Consider the following 21875-nt stretch of genomic DNA (forward strand, 5'->3'; position numbering starts at 1 on the left):
CAAGCTCACGAAAAAGTGTTTGTCCTTCGTAGCGAGTTCATCATGATTGGTATCAAGGTGGCGCTTCAGTTTACTCGGAACCATGCCGCTGTTTGCAAGCTTGAATCCACAAACTATACACAGCGGAATCGGGTACGTTTTATCCCCAGTAAACGTGAAGCCAAACTTCATGTAATCATCGCGGTACATTCTGGCAGGGGCTTTCTTTGTAGGCGTTGCGTTAGTAGCCGCCGTTGTTGCTGCTGTTGCTGTGCCGTCGTCAGGTGGAGGTGACTCGGCGGCGCTGTGTGTGCTGCTGTCGGGTTCTGGTGGTGTCTTTCTGGAGGGAGCGAAATGTAGCGTCTTCTGGATGCATCTCTTCTTTGCTGCTGGTTCCATCTTGTAGTAGTAGCTGGACAATGTGAATGCCATGTCTGTGCTGTGCCCCATTTATACAGTAAAGTTGCCAGGCGATTAACATTTCTATGGCCGATGGTCGTTAAGAGTCTATTGTTCCGTCGTCATGTTGTTTTCGGACGTCTATTTAGACGTGTGACAACAACGCAACAATAGGACGCCTAGCTATCGCTTTCGGGGGAGGGCTAGTGTTACTTTCGGTCAAAATCTCGAGGCACACCTGGAGATTTCAAAGGCACAGTAAAGTGCCGCAATACATAGGTTGAGAAACACTGCTCTAGCCCATTTAGGCCTGAAGGTTGAGAAACACTGCTCTAGCCCATTTAGGCCTGACAATGACTTCTGAATTCTGACAGTTTTTCTGAAATACCTCATGTTTCTGTATCAGTGTCAGTGGTGCTCAATATTTCATGTCAAGGACCCCAAATTTTTTAATTCACATCTGAAAATATGTTGTTCCAGGGACCACCTATGGGTCTCAAAGATTTGAGTTAAAATGTTTGCTCTGAAAGAATATATATTTGACAAGCTCATAGCACTCGGTGCCACGCTATGAGCTTGTAGATCTGCTATTTTTCAATAGCTAAAGTATAACATGATGCTTTAAAGTTTAAAACACCAAAAGGGGTTCCCGCCCAGAACGGGCTAGATAGCGTGGAACATATAGAACACTAATAACCTGTCCTTCCCTCTGAAGGGCAGTGCATGCGGCGGGTGTGCTCGGCTGCCACTTCTCCCACTATAATTCAATTCCATGTATTTAAATTTCTATTAGCGTGTAGGGGCTTAGTTCCCTTGGCAAGGCTCCCTTTGTCTCTTCTTCTTTCTTCCCTGGCTCTCTGTTCATCTCTTAACGCTGTCTCTTTCTTGTCTGTTTTGCCATGCATAGTTCCCTCTGCTCATTATTATTATTGGACAGAGAGAGACAGAGAATCGTTGATAGTGCCTCACCACTCACTCTCACTATAAGTGTGAATGTGTGCGTGTGTGGGTGGTTCGATATCTATTTCCGTCTTTTTCCTATCACTTAAGGTCCCTGCGCACTGCTGCGTTTTTCTGATTTTTTGCTGTGTTTTTCCGTCTGTTTTCCAAAAACTCTGACCCGTCTGAAGTGAATGGTACTGTACTGTACTGTACTGTACTGTACTGTACTGTACTGTACTGTACTGTAATATTCAGAAAAAAGATTACATTGCCGTCAGCAATGTCAAAGTGAGTGAGCGCTTGTGCATGTGAGAATACTCTGTGAGCATTAGCAACTAATCGAGGTTGCGTCTAGCAAGCCTACATCATGTTGTACATCTGATTAGAGAGACATGATGGATGGAATGTAATGCATGTCATTTAAGAAGAACCCAGCCAAACCTCTGCCCCATCTCTCTCTCTCGCTCTCTCGCTCTCTCTCTCTCTCTGTCTCTCTCTCGTTCTGCCAGAGACGGGGAGGGTCGTAAACTCTGTAAGAAAGTGAAGGCCGACCCAGGCTCCAAAAGTGGAGGGGCGGGTCTCCTGCATTACAAGTGAGTAACCAGAAATGTCATCAAATTTTGATTTTAGTTTTAGTCGTATAGTCTCTTCAATAGTTTTCATTTAGTTTCAGTCACATATTAGTCACCTCGAATGTTTTAGTGTTAGTGTAGTTTTAGTCGACTAAATATCATGAGATTTTAGTTGACTGAATCTACAGTTGATTTAGTCGACTGAAATGTATTTTGGCGGGCCTTGATGCCGTCGAAATGTCTGATTTTACACTTGCTGAAAATAGCTGATCCACAAGCTCGTTGTGAGCTTGTAGAGCTTGTGGATCTGCTATTTTCAGCATGCAACCAAGTGTATAATGACTTGGATCTCTTGTCCACTAGTCTCTTCCTAACATTTTAGTCTAGTTTTTATTTGTTGACAATTGTCGATATATTTAGTTTTAGTCATCATAGCTTAGTTTTCATTTTGTTTCCATTTTGTTTTTGCCAGTGAAAAAAGGTAGTCGAGGAAAAGATTTCGTCTTAGTTTTAGTCAAAACAACACTGCTTGCCTTGTCATTCCAAGCGAGTAACCAGAAACGTCATCTTGCCTGTCTGCCTAGTCTGCCTTTCCTCCAATACCTTAACAGCCTTCACATCGACTCCTTAACAGCTGTGTTGATGATTTTCCTCCCTCTCTCTCTTGCAGAGATGGGACGTTTCACACAGAATACAACAGGCCCGCTACGTTCAAGGTAAGAGTGACCTGACCCTTCAGCCATTCTCCCTCCAGTCAGGGAGGGTATGTCACAACCGCACCACAATCATTCATTTAAGCAATATTACACAAGTGTGTGTGGTTTAACGTGATTATTGCCACGACAGTGATGCGGTCAGGAACGAGACGTAGTCGAGTTCAGCAAGCATCACTGACGTTTTTTAAGATGTAGTCACTACGACCACAAATGTCCCAAGAAACTAGCTAGCCTAGCCACCGACGTTGCTAGGGCTCTGGGAAAACAGAGCAGCTGAATTATTTGTTTTGATTAGGTGGTGAATGGTGCTGGTTTGATCCACGGCTAGGAGCCGTTTCAACCAATCCGATTGCTTCCTCGAAACGACCTGTTGTAGAATTAGTCATTGTTACTCACTTTTGGTTACACGTGAAAAGATGAACCCCATTGCACGTTAGAGTTGTGCTGATACTGGTATCGGTTACTCGGGCCGTTGCCACCCTCGAGTACTCTTACTCAGTACTCGGAACCGGCCCGATACTTTGACCCGAGTACCAAAACATCCAATTGACACTATAGGCTGAACGAATGCAACGGGAGCAAGTCTGACCCAACAAACACTGCAGCAAATCACCAAAGTGTAGATCGGAGTTCCATCTGCATCTATGAGAAAAAAAAGGGCTCAAATAACCAAAATAAAGTACTTGTATCGGCGAGTACTAAAAATGATGTACATGTAATTATGTACAACTCTATTGCACTTCCATTGACTGTACTCACACAGTAGTAATTAGGCTAATCTTCACGCACTGTATGACATCCGTTCAGTTAGCCCAATTTGGAAAGGAGATAAAAGGGAAAATAAAAGTAGCAAGATCTACCAGCTCATAACGCAGTGGTACAGTAGGTATACTAGTGTATACAGCAGGAATGCATCTTCACAAGGCTCCTAAACAATATGTCTCCGTTGTCTCAGACATATGGTTCATTATATTTGTCGACAAGTCCCGTTATCCGACACTTAACCCATTCTAGGCGGGAACCCCTTTTGGTGTTTGTAGCATTATGTTATACTTTAGCTATTGAAAAATAGCAGATCTACAAGCTCGTAGCGCGCCACCGAGTGGCGCGCTACAAGCTTGTAGGTCTGCTATTTTTCAAAAATCGTGAAAATGTGGCGCAAATCTTTGAATATATTTTATTTCACAGCGAACGTTTTTAACTCAAATCTTTGAGCACCGCTGATATAGAAACATAGGTGTTTCAGAAAACTGTCAGGATTTAGAAGACTTTTTCTTTTCTAAATTCCGAAGTCGGGACTGACTGGGTTAAGGTATAGGGGAAAGGGGGGGGGGGGGGGGGGGGTTTGATGCCTGGTGGATAAGAGAACACATAAGTGTATATACGGGGCTGCCATCTGTCAGCCGGGAAGAAGCGCTTTCTTCAACTATACGTTCTGAGGAGAGCCTTCAAGGCGACTGTAAATCATCCTCACACATGCTGCCGTGTGGATGATGCTCTGTGGGTTTTGTGTGCGATCTGACAAGAGCTGATTAGAAAGTGTTTCTCTCCCCCTGCCACCTTCCCCCTCCCCTCACACCTGGTGTTAGCATTATGTTATGCTTTAGCTATTGAAAAATAGCAGATCTACAAGCTCATAGCGCGCCACCGAGTGGCGCGCTACGAGCTTGTAGGTCCGCTATTTTTTTAGAAATCGAAGAACCACTGACATAGAAACATAGCTTTTTCAGAAAACTGTCAGGATGTAGAAGACGTGTATAGAATCTGATCTCGGGTCAAAATGGGTTTAATCTCTCCGTTTCTCTCCTGCCACCCGTCCTTCTCCAGTCCATGGTGGCGTTCCTAAAAGACCCCGCCAGCCCCCCGCTGTGGGAGGAGAACCAGGAGGCCAAAGACGTCGCCCACGTAGAGACGGAGAAAGTAAGTCGAAACACGTTTTAAACGGACATGGCTGTCTTTGGGACCCCCTTTTTCCACCGGTTCAGTTGTTTTTGTTCTTAGTCCATGAGCCAGAGCTCCAAAATTGTTGGGGAAAAACTAGACCTATATTAAATTGTTTTATAGGATCAATACAAGTAAATTAATACATGATAACCCTTCCACAGTACCGGTAGTAGCTTTTTCATATTTTCTATTATTTTGCATATTTTCCTACATAATGCCTAATTTGCATACAAAATGTAAAATGTGTAATACAATAAATCATTGTCTTTGTGTAAGTACTCAATTGGGGAAGTGTCATGGTAACAATCTAATATAGGTATGGTTTTGCACACTCAATTCATAATTAATGTTCCAATTTTGGAGTTCTGGCTCATGGACTAAGAACCAAGAATAACTGAACCGGGGAACCAACCGGTGGAAAAGAACTGAACCCGGTTCCCATTGGGAACCAACCGGTGGAAAAGGGGCCTGGGTGTGATGTCCTAATTGTGTTTGCTGGCCTTTTGACTGTTCCTTCCCAAGCATGACACATTTGGGATTATTATGTTTGCACGGTGTGCTGTTGATAAGACGGCAGTGCAGTGTGTGTCCACTCCTCCTCAAGTGTCCACTCGTCCTCTCTCTATCTTGCCGAGCAGGGCTTTTTTCTTTTCGTTGGATGCATAGACAGCCACCACCTTCTCACTCCTTAACAATGAACCCTCCCCCACACACATATAGAAGCAATACATCAGGGCTTCATCAAAGCTTCCCCACACTCAGACGGTACTCCAGTGGTCAGGTCATGTGGCATTCATATCAATAACACCCACCGGCTGAGCACGCACGCACGCACGCACACATGCTCGCACACACACACACACGTGCGCGCAAACGCCCAGAAATGAGACGCAATGTTTTTGAAAAGCTGTCTAATTTAACCGACAATGCGGGTTTCCTCCCTGCTCCTCTCTGCCTGTGCCTCGGGCTGTTTTTCAAGGTGTCGACAGAAGATTGTGCTGACTGTAAAGTTTTCAGCAAGTAGTTGAGCTCATGCAGGTTAATGATGAGGAGGAGAAACGCATCAAGTAATGGAGGAAAAGAGTCTGCCTTCTCCTGCCTCGAAGGAGGACGATGGGACTGATACAGTATCCCTGCTGCTGTCCAAAGCACATTTGTATTTATTTTTTATTTTTGCTGATGTGGTGAGGTGACAGTACACAGTATACTCTGTATATTTTATTGCTGATAATAATGCAAAATGGTACCTGGTATGACTGCTTTCTTATTTTTCAAGCTTTGCTGGGCAAAGAAACGTGTATCTGAACTTAAATTCTGCAGAAGAAATCTCTGGGTAGGTCTGGGAGGCTGTGTGATGATCGGTATCTCGATTGCTTCCATGCCCGACATAATAATAATGTCGATTTGCTTTTTTTTTGCCACAGGCTGTTCCCTCTGGCCATGGGATCTGTAGTCACACAAACCCTTAGCCTCGAATGGACGGAAATGAGGGTATATGGACTAGATAACGTAAACCTGTTATAAATAAGAATTGGCAAAATTCATTCAAAAACAAAAAAAACTATGAACCAGTAGTGGAGAGGGGGGGGGGGGTGACACTAAAGATTGACTGCCATTTATGTAATTATATATTGGCTTTGTGTCGGTCTGTGTGAGTCACTTACATCTTTCTTGACCTCAAGTCTCCCTCAAGTCTCCTTTACACATAGCGTACTTAATATACAAAAGTGAATGCGACATGTCCCCATTATGCTGTTCTGGAACCGGTGAAACGGTGCGCAATTCATATTTCCACAGTCTCATTCAATCCAAAGAGATCCATCATCCTTCCTCGACGGAATGAATGTTCTTTCTCCTTATTTTTCTCCGTGCGGCTGCTGCATTCAATATTGTCTCGTATTGATGGAGTTGTTTGTCTGTCTCTCCTGTCCATCGTTCTTTTTTCCCCAGGACTTCAGAAAGCTGCTGAAGAGAGAGGAGAGGCCGGTCCTCATGATGTTCTATGCCCCCTGTGAGTCCACCATTATCGTTGTCGGTCAATCGTTCACAGGTTGTTATTGGCAACACGGGGCTCTCTTGACTGAGTGTTGTCCAAAAAGCACACAACGTCCAGACACAAGAACCAAAAAACGATTTGAGGAGAGTGAACGTTGAGATTGGATTTGTCAATATGGCACACTGCACTTAAAGTCTTATACATTTTTGGGTGGCGAAGCCACTCCAAGGAACCTAACACACAGCCTATATTATTGGACGTTGCCTGCTGGCTTGCCTCGCGTAGTGCACACGCTGCTAATCCTAGATCAGCGTAGTCGTCACATGAAAATGTTTGAGAACCACTGACAAAGAAACCTGCATTTTTCAGAAAACTGTCATGATTTAGAAGACATTTGTAGAATCTTTTCTCGGGACAAAATGGGATTAATGGCCATTGGTTTTCAATACATCATCGCTCTCATCATAGTTGCCACACGGCAAACACATAATAGGAATAGTTTTCCCTCGATGGGCCACCATTTGGTCATCTTCTTATTGACGTGTTGTGAATGAAGGGTCCATCGACATCCCCTGTAATAACCATTATTCTGCTTTGTGTTTCTTTGGGGGGATATAGGGTGTGGCGTGTGCAAAAGAATGCAGCCCATTTATCAGCAAGCGGCCACAGAGACCAAAGGAAAATACGTAAGTCAACAAAGAAAAGAGGTTCCGTGCGTAAGTCCCAGGTTTTCAGAAGCTTTCATACCCTTTTCCACTTATTTTCGTTGGCTCGCGGACAGAGTTGAACTGGGAACGCCTTCAACATGTTTGAATTGTTTTCATTCCATTTTCGAATGCCTAGACATAAGTACCTCAAAAGTAATCTCATACTGAATAACTTAATATTCTAAAGCACGCTTATTTTAAAATGATGGTTGAGTTACTTTAACATGACTAATATGACATTTTTAAAGTAACTTCACCTACACTTTTCATAGGTTAGCTCGCTCACGCCAGATGTCCAGATGTGTTTTTAATATGTTTTCATTTACTTTAAAACAGCTTGGCCTCATTCTGTTTGGTTTTTGGAAACATTGGGATGATCTATACGCATTCATCATTATCCAGCACCCTCTTCACACTGCTGGAATGAAATGGTGCTTCATGGGTGTTCTGGCCTTTATTAAAAGCCTGCACGCTCACTCGCTCAGCACTCAACTGTTAAAACACAATGGACGCCAGGATTTATTCATCTATGTATCGCGCATTGCCACGGTTTTGCGCTTGCAACCCTTATTTTGAAGAGCCAAATATCTGTAACCGGGTGTTACGATGACATAATGCCGTTTTCACCAGAAACGACATTCATTGCGCCGATTTGGAGATGCAGGCCATTGAAAGCAGAACATAGAGTGCAAATGGATGCGCGCGCATCTTCAAAATGGCCACGGCCACTGTCCCACTTACACTATAAGTGTAAGTGGCAGCTAACGATTCGATCCGATCAAAACATGGATTAAAGAATATAGAGGCAGGCTGCCAGACAAAAGTAATTCTACCGCTTACTACGGTTCCGGCGGGCTCCGTGTTAAAGCTATCACAGTGTGGTATCAGATGGGCTTTCGTATCCGATGCCCCGAGCCGCATGATTACTTAATACTGAAAACTTTTAGTGTAATCTCTTCATGGATTAATTGCCTCTTCAGATCGCACGCAGAGTCAACGCGGAGTCGTGTTCCTCCCCCTGCTTCCTCCGCTCCCCCGTTCTCATCGGTCACCTAAACACCTTTTAGGGTGAAACCGAAGCCGTCGGAGAAGCACTATGGCACGAGGGAGCGGGAGGATTAGGTGTGTCTGGGCTGCTTGCTAGACGATGAAATGATCTCTGAGAGCACTTTGAGCAGAGAGAGAGAGAGAGAGATGCAGGATGCCTGGATCAAGTTTGTGAACCAGCTTGGAATACACAAAGTCCTTGTGTTCAGAATTAATTTAGACCTGACTGACGACGATTCTACAAAATGTCTTTTAAATCCTGACAGTTTTCTGAAAAAACCTCTGTTTCTGTGTCAGTGCATGGTTCTCAAACTATTTCATGTCAAGGACCCCTAGAATCACATCTTTTTGGCCTCCGACCCCCATCTGAAAATACATGTTGTTCCAGGGACCTCCTCCCAGAAGCAAAGATTTGAGTTAAAAATGTTCGCTCTGAAAGGATATATATTCCAAATTTGAGACACATTTTCACGATTTTTCAAAAATAGCAGACCTACAAGCTCGTAGCGCAGCACTCAGTGCTGCGCTATGAGCTTGTAGATCTGCTATTTTTCACTAGCTAAATTATAACATAACGCTTAAAACACCAAAAGGGGTTCCCCTGTCCTGAATGGATTAAATACATGCGTTTCCTTTTGGGAGAGGGAATATAGACTGTCTAGATATGTTCCAACAAAATTTCATTAAAAAGTTAGGTGAACCACAACCATCTGGCGTCCCTATTCCCTAGTCCCCTAAAGCATGGCAGGGTCGGTTCTAGGACGGGGCAGGAGGTGTGGGTCAGAGCCAGCCCACCCAAACGTGCGTCCTGCCCGCATCCAATCAAAGAATAATGGGGAATATTTATTTTTTAGACAATATAAAAAAATCACACCTATTGTGAAGTGAGTGTTGCAAATCCGTGTGGAGCTCCAGACCCACAGGACCACAGCCAGGGTGCCGGCCCGGTTCTGGTGAGCCGCCCCACGTCCGAAACGGTTGAGAAATGACAGAGTACAGAGTACCCTCTACTGTACTGTACTGTCACTGTACTGTACTGTACTGTACTGTACTGTATTGGCACACCCGAAAGCATCATATTGTATATAAAGTTAATATGTGCATGTGTGTTTGTGTGTGTGTGTTAGGTTGCACACAGGTGGTGAAAAACAACCATGCTGTTTTCGTGCTCAGACCCAGCCACACATATAGCTCCGTAGGAGTGGTTGCACCACTAAAAAAAACCACAAATATATATGTACCATCTGTACCATTTAGATAAATCTAGACACACCTGAACACTGTTTGCCATCAGTGATGGAAATTGGGTTACTGTTGGTCAAAGAAGGAGAAGATGGATGGATGGATAAACTGATATGATTATGGCATAGTTTAGTTGGAGGTTTACGAAGATTTGACCCCCCAATTTTCTTTGTCTGAGAGAGAGAGAGAGAGAGAGAGAGAGAGATGGGTGAGGAGACAATGAAGTAAATTGGCACATCGTGTTTGCCTCTCACGGAGCAGGAAATTAATGGAAAGGTAATTAGACGTGCTTTTGTTTGAGTTATTTATTTATTCCATTTTTGTGAAGCAGGCCGACTATGTTCTTTAACATAATGGGACACGATTATCTCTGATGTGCACAGCACTGTGCGTGCACCTAATTGCTCATGCCTCATGCATGCAAAAATATATACAGACACACTGCATACCTTCATGACGGTGGGAGTTTGTTTGTCGCGACCGTAGGTCCCTGTTTACTATGAGAACTTTGCACGAGGCGTCCGTCACGCCTCGTGACACGCTCCATATATGGCCAATACAGCATTCATTCCATATGTTGGATCTGACCTCATCCAAACCCTTAGATCTCCATATATGGAGCTGACCTGTTCTGACATAACATTATGTTGATCTGACCTCATCAAACCCTGTGCACTCAAGACACGCTCCATATATGGGCCAGTACAGAATTAATTCCATATGTTTATCTGACATCAAAGCCCTAGATTCTGACTTCACAATTATGTTCCGACATCACAATGATGACTCGACCAGCTCAACAGAATGATTTGATCTCCAGAATGATAGATCTCCAACTGGGACCTTCACAACTCCTTACAGCACAGGGCACTGTGGACAGCAGGCATACTGTACCTCTTCATCAGTGGTGTTTTCGTCGACTAAAACTAAGACGAAAAATGAAACTTTTTTCACTGACGGAAACTAAATGGAAACTACATGAAAACTAAACTATGATGACTAAAACTAAGACGAAATGTATTGACAATTTCGTCAACAAATAAAAACTAGACTAAAATGTTAGGAAGGGACTAGTGGACAAGAGTTCCAGTATAAGTTTACACTTATACACTTGGTTGCATGCTAAAAATAGCAGATCTACAAGCACACAACGCGTTGCAGCATGACGCGTTGTGTGCATATATCTGCTATTTTCAGCAGCACATTTTTGGCATCATATATGACAGTATCAAGGCCCACCAAAACACATTTTAGTCGACTAAATCAACTACATTTAGTCGACTAAAATCTTATGACATTTAGTCGACTAAAACTAGACACTAACACTAACAAACATTCCAGGGGACTAAAATGTGACTAAAACCAAATGAAAACTATTCAAGAGACTCTATGACTAAAACTAAAATCAAAATGTGCTGCCAAAAACAACACTGCTATAAAGGGCAAGGTCTTCTCGCCATCAGGGCAGGGTCTTACTGGTGTGTGTGTGTGCCTTTGTGCATGTGTATGACTGTATGTGTGTGTGCCTTTGTGCATGCCTGGTGTGGAAGCCAAGTGACGAGAGGAGAAATAATGAGCAGCGGGACAACCAGGTCTTTTCTTTACATATATTTCTACCACCATCGTAGTTTTACGAATGCATTAACCCATTTTGGCCCTGACGTCGAAATTTAAAACAATTCTTCAAAATCCTGACAGTTTTCTGAAAAACCCTATGTTTCTGTATCAGTGGTGCTCAATATTTCATGTCAAGGACGCCAAAAATTATATGTAATATGCCTCCGGCCCCTCCATCTGAAAAATATGTTGTTCTGCAGCGACCTCCGCAGCGACCTCCCCAGACCTCCCAGCAGACCTACAAGCTCGGAACGCGGCACCGAGTGCCGCGCTACGAGCTTGTAGGTCTGCTATTTTTCAATAGCTAAAAGTATAACGTAATGCTTTAAAATACCAAAAGGGGTTCCCGCCCCAAATGGGTTAATGCCTTGTCTGAAGTGGTGCTAAATCTGATACGATATCAGATTTAGAGGCTGAGTGAGCAAAGCGCCTGGCCCGGGGCTGCAAATCTGTTTGCATTTGTCCATTTCTTGCTTGTGCTTAGAAATTGTATCCCCCTATCTGTTCTGGATAGCAAAACTAAGTAGTGCAATTCATGTTCTACAATTGTATACCCTACCCTCCTACATATTAGCAGCGACACCCGACTCCCGAGTGTGGAATCGGCTTAACGGCGGAAAAGAGATCAGAAGATGGAATAAAGGAGACTTTCCAAAACGCTTGGGCAAACGTTTAGATGTTTTAGCCCTTGTCTCTTGTTGTTGTCCGAAGGCATGGGGAGAGAGTATGTCCGTCCGTTACCAGCTAATCTTCGGCACCGTTAACCCGGTCGATGCCAAACTTTACACAAATAGACTCCCTGGATGCCAACGATGAACCTCTGCCCCACATTTTCCAGAATGGCCTGTTATAGCGCCACCATGAGGCCGATTTTGGAAACTTTTTTTTAATATTACTATATTTTGTCCAAAAATCTCTAGTCATGTGCTCAAGGCGGATCTTTCCTTCTATTATATGTCTATATAATATTTCATATTCAATTGGCTAACATTGGCTTTCAAAGTTTGCAGGATTGGCCCCGTTTTGAACAACAAGCCTCAAATCATGAACGCAGCGTGCAATTTACATGAAATCTTTCACGCACTTTCCTACCAGGCTGAGGAATATATCCCACCATTTTCACATTGGTATGTTATAGCGCCACCAACAGGTGGATTTTAGCAAAACACATGTTTGGAACGAAATGCCCCAAATCATCCAATTGCCATTAAAAGGCGTAAGAACAAATGGCACCCTTTTCACATTGGCCTATTATAGCGCCACCAGGAGGCCACAACCTGACCTGGCCTGGTGGAGACCTGCTGTGCCCCGAGGGGCACCTTATCTAGTTTATCATTGATACAGTAGGAACAGTACAACGGTAGGCTTAAAGAGATGACGTGGCACCATCAATAAGAAGCACTGCAAAAACCGGTTGTGATCTCGGGGGACATATGGACATATGCGGACAAACGCCAAACAAATAGTTCTTTCACGGGTGGGTTCCTTGTTGATGGCATATAAGTGATAATTGATGTTTCCCTACTGCCTTCACCTCAGCATCCTATACAGAGAAGCAGTGTTGTTTTTGGCAGCAAATTTCTATTTTAGTTATAGTCATTGTCTTTGGAATGAGACTTAATTTAGTTTTAGTCACATTTTAGTCACCTGGAATATCTCGGTGTTAGTCTAGTTTTAGTCGACTAAATTTCATACGATTTTAGTCGACTAAATCCACAGTTGATTTAGTCGACTAAAATGTATTTTGTCAGGCCTTGATGTCGTAATGACTGATTTTACACTGGCTGAAAATAGCCTATCTAGGTTGTAGATCTGCTATTTTCAGCATGAAACCAAGTGTAAAATGACTTATGCTGGATCTCTCGTCCACTAGTCCCTTCCTAACACTTTAGTCTAGTTTGTATTTGTTGACGAAATTGTCAATATATTTAGTCATAGTTTTAGTCATCATGGCTTAGTTTTCATTTGGTTTCCATCTAGTTTTCGTCAGTGAAAAAAAGGTAGTCGACGACGAACATTTTTCGTCTTGGTTTCAGTCGACGAAAACAACACTGCAGAGTAGTCTATCCTTATATCTCTAATAATTATGCAAGTTTTACTGATGACCTTCCTCTTTCTCTCTCTCTCTCTCTCTCTCTCTCTCTCCTCTTATCCCTCTCATATTCCCCTCCGTCTCACTATTGCTCTCTGTCCGTCCTGTTTAACCCCACCCCGCTAGGTGCTGGCAGGCATGAACGTGCACCCCGCTGAATTCGACGGCCTCAAGTCGGAGTTCGATGTCAAGGGCTACCCCACCTTCTGCTACTTCGAGTGAGTTCCCCTCCCCCGCTCTCATTCCGTCTCACCGTAACCCATTTAGACCTGACGTTGACATTAAAAAAAGAAAAGTCTTCAAAATCCTGACAGTTTTCTGAAAAAGCTATGTCAGTTTCTATGTCAGTCGTTCTTCGATTTTTCAAAAATAGCAGACCTACAAGCTCGTAGCGCGCCACTCTGTTGTAGATCTGCTATTTTTTAAATAGCTAAAGCGTAACATAATGCTAACACCAAAAGGGGTTCCTGCTCAATATGGGTTCCGTTTAGACCTGACGTCGAAATGTAAAAAAAAATCTTCAAAATCCTGACAGTTTTCTGAAAAAATGTCAATGGTTCTCAAACATATTCATGTCAAGGACCCCCAAATATATATATGACATTGGCTGCCGCCCCCCCCCCCCCCCCCCCATCTGAAAATGTGTTGTTCCAGGGACCCTCCCAGTAGCAAAGATTTGAGTTAAAAACTCGCTCTGAAAGAATATATTCAAAGATTTCAGGCACATTTTCACGATTTTTCAAAAATAGCAGATCTACAAGCTCGTAGTGCAGCGCTATGAGCTTGTAGGTCTGCTATTTTTCAATAGCTAAAGCATAACATAATGCTTTAAAACACCAAAAGGGGTTCCTGCCCAAAATTGGTTAAAGATGGGGTGAAATGGCTTTTTGGTGCATTTTTATTTGGAAGTTTCCAGTCTCAAACGGCTGTGTTTCTGAAGCAATCTAGAGCGATATGTGACGTTAGTATTCGCGACGTGAGCCCGTTTGTTTATAAGTGAGAGACTGAGACAGATGGCAATAGCTCAGCATTGTGTGCTACTACGTGGCTTATTTGTTATTTCTAACCTATAATGTTTTCATTATTGTATATTAGCGCGCTGATTAAGTTTCACATGAGTAATACGCTGTCTGGATGTCATCGTGAATGAGATTAAAAATGGAGTAGTTCTGTAATCAAAAGCAGCTGTGTTTGGAGGAACTGCAGCAATGGGAATAAAATGAATGAAATCGAGATTTCTCTTCGGGCCTCGACACGTCATCACGCAGCACGCAGTTTTATGTTCAAAGAAAGTCGTACGAATTGGCTTTCTATGGACCTTTTGATGTAAAAATACACAAAAATGGAAATTGGGTATTAGTTAGGTATGCCCATAAACCGCGGATATGCTCTAGAAGTGTGAAAAACATATCTAAGTGTCCAGTTCTAACTTAGCCCTGAGCCACTTGCTGTTTGTAGCACCGGTGGCCACTTCAGACACCAGGTTCTTCTAAACTGCATACACAGCAGGAGGAGAGCAGACATGTTTGTTTAATACGGACACCCCCCAGTGGTTAAGCTGGCACAATAATCTTAAATTAAAAATGTGTCAATAATAGCCGCGGCGGGCTGCCCCCACTTTTGAAAGCCCTATGTTGTTGTAGACCTTCCCCAGCGCTCCATTCCACTAAGGCTTCCTGGACCGGGCCGGCTCTTATCATCCACCATCTCCACATTAAATGCTCTCCCCTATCCAGACTGGCCTTTTAATTAGACTGGGGCTGATTAAGTGCCCCTGTGGTTGGTGTGTGTGTGATGTGTGTGTGTGATGTGTGTGTGTGTGTGTGTGTGTGTGTGTGTGTGTGTGTGTGTGATGTGTGTGTGTGTGTGTGTGTGTGTGTGTGTGTGTAATAAGTACAGGCATGTGTGTCTTCTGAGCCAGGGCCAGTCCGTTAGCCCGCGAGCACATTAGTGTCAGTGCCGGCCCTAAGCTAACGACCATCCGGGCCCATTGGCTTCAGTAATGAGCCCCTCAGCTGATAAACATGGGCTAATCACCGCAGGGAGAATCGCCCATCAACACCACTGGAGTTATCTGCCTGCTGCACCTGCTACCAAGAGCCAGCCGGAGCTCAAGGTCTTTTTTCTTTTCTTTTTTACCTTTTTTGCTTTGTCTTCAGATGACGTACTGCTTGTTTGCAGAGCCTGTTCAACGGCGTCGTCTGTCTTATTGTGTATGACACAAGTTTCGAACTATAATTCAACTTCCTCCTGATGTCCTTGCGGTTGTCCTTTAAACCGCACAATTGCAGGCTGAAACAATGCAGTAAAGAACTATCTATTTGACATTCACACAAGTCGGTGTTCTTCCACTGTGCGTGTGTGCCATCTACTTGGTGAATGATTGAGTAAGCTGCGTGCGTGGCGATAAAGTGGTAGGTTAACGGAACAATCTTCCTTCTAAGCTCCAAATCCGAGGAGTACTCCTACCGTACCAACTAGTACCGCTCAGTGTCCATCTCAAGCACCACGGGACCTATTGACCTCAATGACGGTGTTTTCTTTCTGTCCGGTATCATTACACACACACACACACACACACACACACGAAAAAAACAAAAGCAGTGGAAGATAAAGAAAGTTATTGCCTTTCGATGAAAATCTCCTGCCAGGCTCTTCTCCCAAGGCGATCTGAATCTTCTCGCACTCGCACACTGTCGAAGCGCTGTTTTTATTTTTATTTTTTTCCTCCACTCATTTCTAATTCATGGCGCCAGTGCAATATATCTTGTCATATCGTCGTGCGCTTTCTCCTATAAAATAAACTAAAAAATGGGGTAAGAAATCTGTCATAGTTGAACTTTTCAGTCTGAGCCTTTTTTGTTTTACTTTCCTTTCAGTTTGGAGACAGTTTTGTTACGCTCCAAAGGTTTGACCCCCCCCCCTGGCTTTCTGGGTTGTAGCGTTTACAGTATCCATACAGTATTCTATGGATTTAGAAAAGGATATGAGAGAGGCTGGGCGACTGTAACTCAACTCTGTTCATGTCGCTGTGTTTTTGGATATCCTAGTTTTCCACTTCCAACCCCCCCTCACAACCCTCGGCAAAACACATGACCTGCATTAAGCCATTTTGGGCGGGATCCCATTTTGGTGTTAGCATTATGTTATGCTTTAGCTTTTGAAAAATAGCAGATCTACAAGCTTGTAGGTCTGCTATTTTTGAAAAATCGAAGAACGACTGACATAGAAACATAGATTTTTCAGAAAACTGTCGGGATGTAGAAGACATTTTTTAAATCTGATCTCAGGTCAGAATGGAAAACTGTCAGGATGTAGAAGACATTTTTAGAATCTGATCTCAGGCCTAAATGGGTTAAGTGTGGTTTCCTCTGTGTCTCTGACTTCCAACAGTTCCAGTGATGGAGCGTTCCTCCTGCCAGACATTAGATATAGAGATCTCTTTCTTGTGCTCTTTTGTCCCTTTTTTATTATTTCTTTTTTAGAAAGGGGAAGTTTCTTCACCACTATGAAAACTATGGGGCCACAGCCAGGGACATCGCCGACTGGATGAGGAAGTGAGTATATTCACACACGCACGCACGCACACACACACACACACAGACACATTGTTGCGCATAAACACGCTCATATTGCTCAAAACCCATTACAGTGGGTTCCAAAGTAGAGTTTTGACCCCTGGCTGTAGTGACTGTGTTGCCTGCTTCACAGAGCAGGGCTATAGCATCAGTACCACTGACTGTGTTTACTTCTTGCCTCTTTCTGTCCACTCCAGATAATGTCATGTCATCTGTCGTCCTCTCTCAGTCTTCTTCTTTCATTTGCTCCCCTCCTACTCCCCTCTTACTTTCCGCAGTCCTCACAGGGAACACAAAACGGAAAAACAGACAGTCAAACAGTGGAATACATTTACATGACATTACATGGGGATTGGGGCACACAGCATAAAAAAGAAATGCACCTAAAATAATCATGAATGGTCGCAGCTTTGGTTTTCAAGCAACCATTTTTTCAGATTGTATTTAAAAGAGGGAAATGTAGCACAATCCCTTATGCGCAGAGGAAGGTCATTCCATGCTACACAACCCTGTACTGAGAGGACATTTTGGCATCTGCCTGTCTGTCCTAACGCTTAACACATTTATTGACAAATCATGATATAATTCACGCCAGCATTTCTCCCAGTTTAGCTCTTATTCAGACTTCCGGTACTGGTCATAATATAAGAAGTTGAACGGGTGCTGGACGGCTCCGCTGTAGCAAACGGAGCTAAGCCGGTGCAGTGGAGGGCTCCACAACGTCCGCTCCCTGCTGTGATATAAACCTTGTTTTGACCCAAAATGCCATCTGGGACAAGGAATAGGAGATACAGGCCATTGAAAGAAACGGATAGAATAGAAGGGGTGTTTATGGTGCCGACGATCTAAGATGAGCGACCCAGTGTTATGACAACAACGGCTAGCAACCCGATGCTAACGTAAGTAGCATTATGACTTTGAATGATGGAATGCACTATAAAAGTGCAATTGCCGTTGATCAATGGCGTTGAGCGTAGGATTACATGATGGGGTTTAATTGACGTACATCTACTGCAGTGACGCCAAGTGGGTTAACTACAGCCACTGTTCTTCACCCAACCGTCACGGGTACACGCATACAGTACGTTCCGACATACCGACAGTCCGTCATTCATTACCCTCCCAAACCCTAACCTAACCTTCACTATAAACACGACGCAAAACGCATGTCGGACCAACACGTGCCTGGGAGCAACGGGTGATTTGCGGATGTCAGACTTTTGTGTCGGATAAGCGCCATCCATCACAGCAACCTCTACTATAAATGGTAAATGATGCATTTATATAGCACCTTTACCCAAGGCGCTTTACATAGATTGTCCATCAATTCACCCATTCACACACACATTCATACACCGATGGCGGCGGAAACCATGCATGGCACCAACCAGCACATCAGGAGCAATTATGGGTTCAGTGTCGCTTGCTCAAGGACACTTCGACACTAACTCTGGGGGAGCCCACGGGGTTCGAGCTGGCAACCTTGCGGTTACCATCCGGCCACTCTACCCCTGAGCCACCGCCGCCCCCCCTCTCCCCCCCCCCCCCCCCCCCCCCCCCCCCCCCCCCCTCCGCCTATGGGCTCCACTGAGCAGAGCTTTTCACAGGAAAGCAGTCGAGCAGCAAGCAGGCAAGGGCCAAAAGTGAGGACGATGTTTGAGGAAACGGTCCCCCCCGATGGGGCCGAGGGTCTCCCCCACAGACACACATAACAGGAGCTGTGCAGTCCAGCAGCTACAGATGCATGTCTCGACACCCCTCCAGCCCCCACACTTCCATCATAATCAGCCCTCTGACCGCTTCTGAAAGTGTCCCGTGCTCGGCTCCACTGCACATGGTCTCACACACACGCACGCACGCACACACACACACACACAGGAGGCCAGTTCAGGCCAACCCTCACAGGCTAGAAGAAGAGGGGTAAATCATTGATGCGCGCAAACCCTATAGTCTCTCCGATAGCAGTAAGTAACTTAAAGTAAGTAATGCATGCAGAGAGATGAGCTGAGAGTCAGCATAGATAAGAACCACCATGCACGTACAGCGTGTGTTTGGAAGGTTTAACTCTGTGGTGGACGACATTACGCCCCCCATAATGTAAAGTCATTACGGGGGAAGAGCCAACCGTGTTAAGGCCAGTTGTCCGCTAGTCAAGGAATGAAGGGAGGGAGGGAATTGTTGCCACGAAACAAAAGGAAATAATTGATATATCTTTTAGTATGGATACCGCTGGCCGTTTTCTATGTGTTGGGACATAGATAGATGAATAGCCTGGGACAGATGGCATTTTGGGTTAAGCAGATTGTCTAAAAACAAAAAAAGATGACAGTCCTATCAGCCCACCCCAGTTGTACAGTTTGTGACATTTCATGAAGATGTATACCCTCATTTAAGCGGATTTAACGTGCGCGTGCGTGCGTGTGCGATACCGGGAAAAGCCTGCATGGTGTCTGTGTGCTTTATGCAGTTTTGTAGACATGTATTTCCACACACGCACACACTGTGTGTGAGTGCGCATACTCTTGTTTACCAGTGTATAGACGTCTTCTTGGCTGTACAGGAGGGTCCTCTGTCATACAGGCGTGGCCAGTCCAGATGTGTGTGTGTGTGCATGTGTGCGTGTGTATGAGGTAGGGTGGAGTGTGTGTGGACTACATCTGTATCTAATTTTTGGTCCATACAGATTACGCACCAGCTGAAACATGTCTGCCTTTTAAATGGCCCCTACTTCTTTCTTTCACACGTATATATATACAGTATATACCCCTCACTCTCACCCCTCTCTCTCTCTCTGTCTCACTCTCACCCCTCTCTCTCTCTGTGTCTCTCTCTCTCTCTCTCTCTGTCTCTCTCTCTCTCTGTCCTCTCTCGCCCAGTCCTCAGCCGCCCCAGGAGAAGACCCCCGAGGTGCCGTGGTCGGAGTCTGACTCGCCGGTCTTCCACTTGACTGACGACACCTTTGACAGCTTCCTGGAGGAGCACCCCGCGGCGCTGGTCATGTTCTACGCCCCCTGTGAGTAGAGCAGACGTGTACATGATGGCACTGGAGCGCCGCACGCACGCTGTAACCCATTCTGACCTGAGATCAGATTCATACGAGGTTTCCACTGGACACACACTGGTCTGATTAACCCATTCTGACCTGAGATCAGATTCTAAAAATGTCTTCTATGCTCTTCGATTTAAAAAAAATAGCAGACCTACAAGCTCGTAGCGCACCACTCGGTGGCGCGCTATGAGCTTGTAGATCTGCTATTTTTCAATAGCTAAAGCACAACATGATGCTAACACCAAAATGGGTTCCCGCCCCAAAATGGGTTAACCCATTTAGACCTCAGACCAGATTCTATAACAAAAAATGTCTTCCAAATCCTGACAGTTTCCTAAAAAGAAAAAAAAGTATCAGTGGTGCACTGGTGCTCTAAAACGATGTCAAGGACCCAAAGAATTGTCTGTATTTGGCCACGGACCCCCATCTGGAAATATGTTGTTCCAGCCCCGCCCCCCCCCAGAAGCAGATATATGGGTTACAAATGTTTGCTGCGTAAAAGTTTATATATAGTTAAACTAAGATGTGTGCTCATTTTCACGATAAAAAAAAAAGAAAGAAATAGCACATCTACATAGCGCTCATAGCCGCGCTACGAGCTTGTAGATCTGCTATTTTTCAACGGCTAAAGTTTAAAAAGTGGTGGTTAACGGCTATAAGGTGACACGGCTGCGTCCTCCGGTCTAAACGCGTTATCAAGAGTCCACCTGACAGCTGGCGGCAAAACGGGGTCCATGTCCAAAGAGAGGAGAGGAGAAAGCGAGCCGTGTCACCTTGTCATCCTGTCACGTCTGCCGTTCTGAACCACTTAAAACGGACCGGAGTTGGCACTGTACTTTCCCCCCCTCTACACCAGATCTCTTCGTCGAAAATAGCAGATCTACAAGCTCACACACACACACCGCTCGTAGATTAGTATATAGCCTCGGAAACCCAGACGTTTTTATTTCCAGGGAGAGAAAAAAAGTCTGGGGCCGAGTCCACTTCAATTTAGCATACGCTAGTGGTGCAAACGTCTCTCACTCTGCTGATTTCTGATCGTCTGCACCTTTGTTAAATTGACGCACGCACACACACACTCCTCTCTCTCGCTCTAATGAATTAGTCTCATGGAGAAAGGATAGATTTGAAGTGCAAAGAAAGAAGTCTGACCCTTAAAAGTAAATATACAAGCCCACAACACGTCTGTGTTGCCCACAACACGTTTGTAGGTTGGTAACTTTTGGCGAATATATATATATATATATATATATATATATATATATATATATATATATATATATATGACGTGTCCTAGTATAGACCTCTGGGGGAGTACAAAGTATACACTGTAGGGTAGTACATGGAAATAGAGTGAGGATTTTATTTTTACCTAAAATATAAATTTAACTTGTTTACTTAAGGTCTAGCTAGATAAGGAATGTAGCCCAACAACAAACTCTAAACGGACCCCCGTAAAAGCCCTTTGCAGGAACATTCCTAATTCACTTAGTTTGTATCACACACCAGAGCTCACATCAACAACAGAACATTACATAAGCCCATTCGTCATTGCTGGAGCTCACGCAACACAGTACTATTGTTCCAAACATTGCAAACATTCCAAAATGTCATTGGAATAGACTTTTTTTTTTTAAACCTCAAGTCCAGCCTTTTAGTTGCTAGGGAGCTGTCTGGAGCAAAATGCCCTGCATGCCATGGTAATGAATGCAGGCCATAGCTACTAGTACTACATCACCGTGCAAATGGTTTCCTCCCATTTATAAAGGCATTCTGAATGCAGCAGCCATACAACACAATCTGAATCTGCTTTTCTTTTTTTTCGTCAGTTCTCTCTGCATCCCAACTTCTGTAATTCCTTTTTCCCCGACTTCTCTCCCGTCCTTTCTTGTCTGCCATTATGACTTCCTCTTTTGTTTGTCTCCTTATATGTGCTCTCTCTCTCTCTCTCTCTCTCTCTCTCTCTCTCTCTCTCTCTCTCTCTCTCTCTCTTCC

At 44.2% G+C, this 21875-nt stretch overlaps 1 protein-coding gene across 1 annotated transcript in view; it reads left to right on the forward strand.

Moving 5' to 3' along the window:
• The window catches only part of pdia5 (protein disulfide isomerase family A, member 5), an 81937-nt gene that overhangs the window by 27490 nt on the left and 32572 nt on the right, over positions 1–21875 (forward strand). The window contains exons 4-11 of the mRNA XM_083776086.1: positions 1830–1913; positions 2563–2608; positions 4436–4528; positions 6503–6563; positions 7167–7234; positions 13380–13471; positions 16739–16810; positions 19708–19844. Of these exons, the coding sequence (XP_083632212.1) occupies positions 1830–1913; positions 2563–2608; positions 4436–4528; positions 6503–6563; positions 7167–7234; positions 13380–13471; positions 16739–16810; positions 19708–19844 (653 nt within the window). The remainder of the gene's footprint in view (positions 1–1829; positions 1914–2562; positions 2609–4435; positions 4529–6502; positions 6564–7166; positions 7235–13379; positions 13472–16738; positions 16811–19707; positions 19845–21875) is intronic.

This window comes from Protomyctophum parallelum (genome assembly GCF_964188405.1).
Source record: "Protomyctophum parallelum genome assembly, chromosome: 11".
Classification (NCBI taxonomy): Eukaryota; Metazoa; Chordata; class Actinopteri; order Myctophiformes; family Myctophidae; genus Protomyctophum; species Protomyctophum parallelum.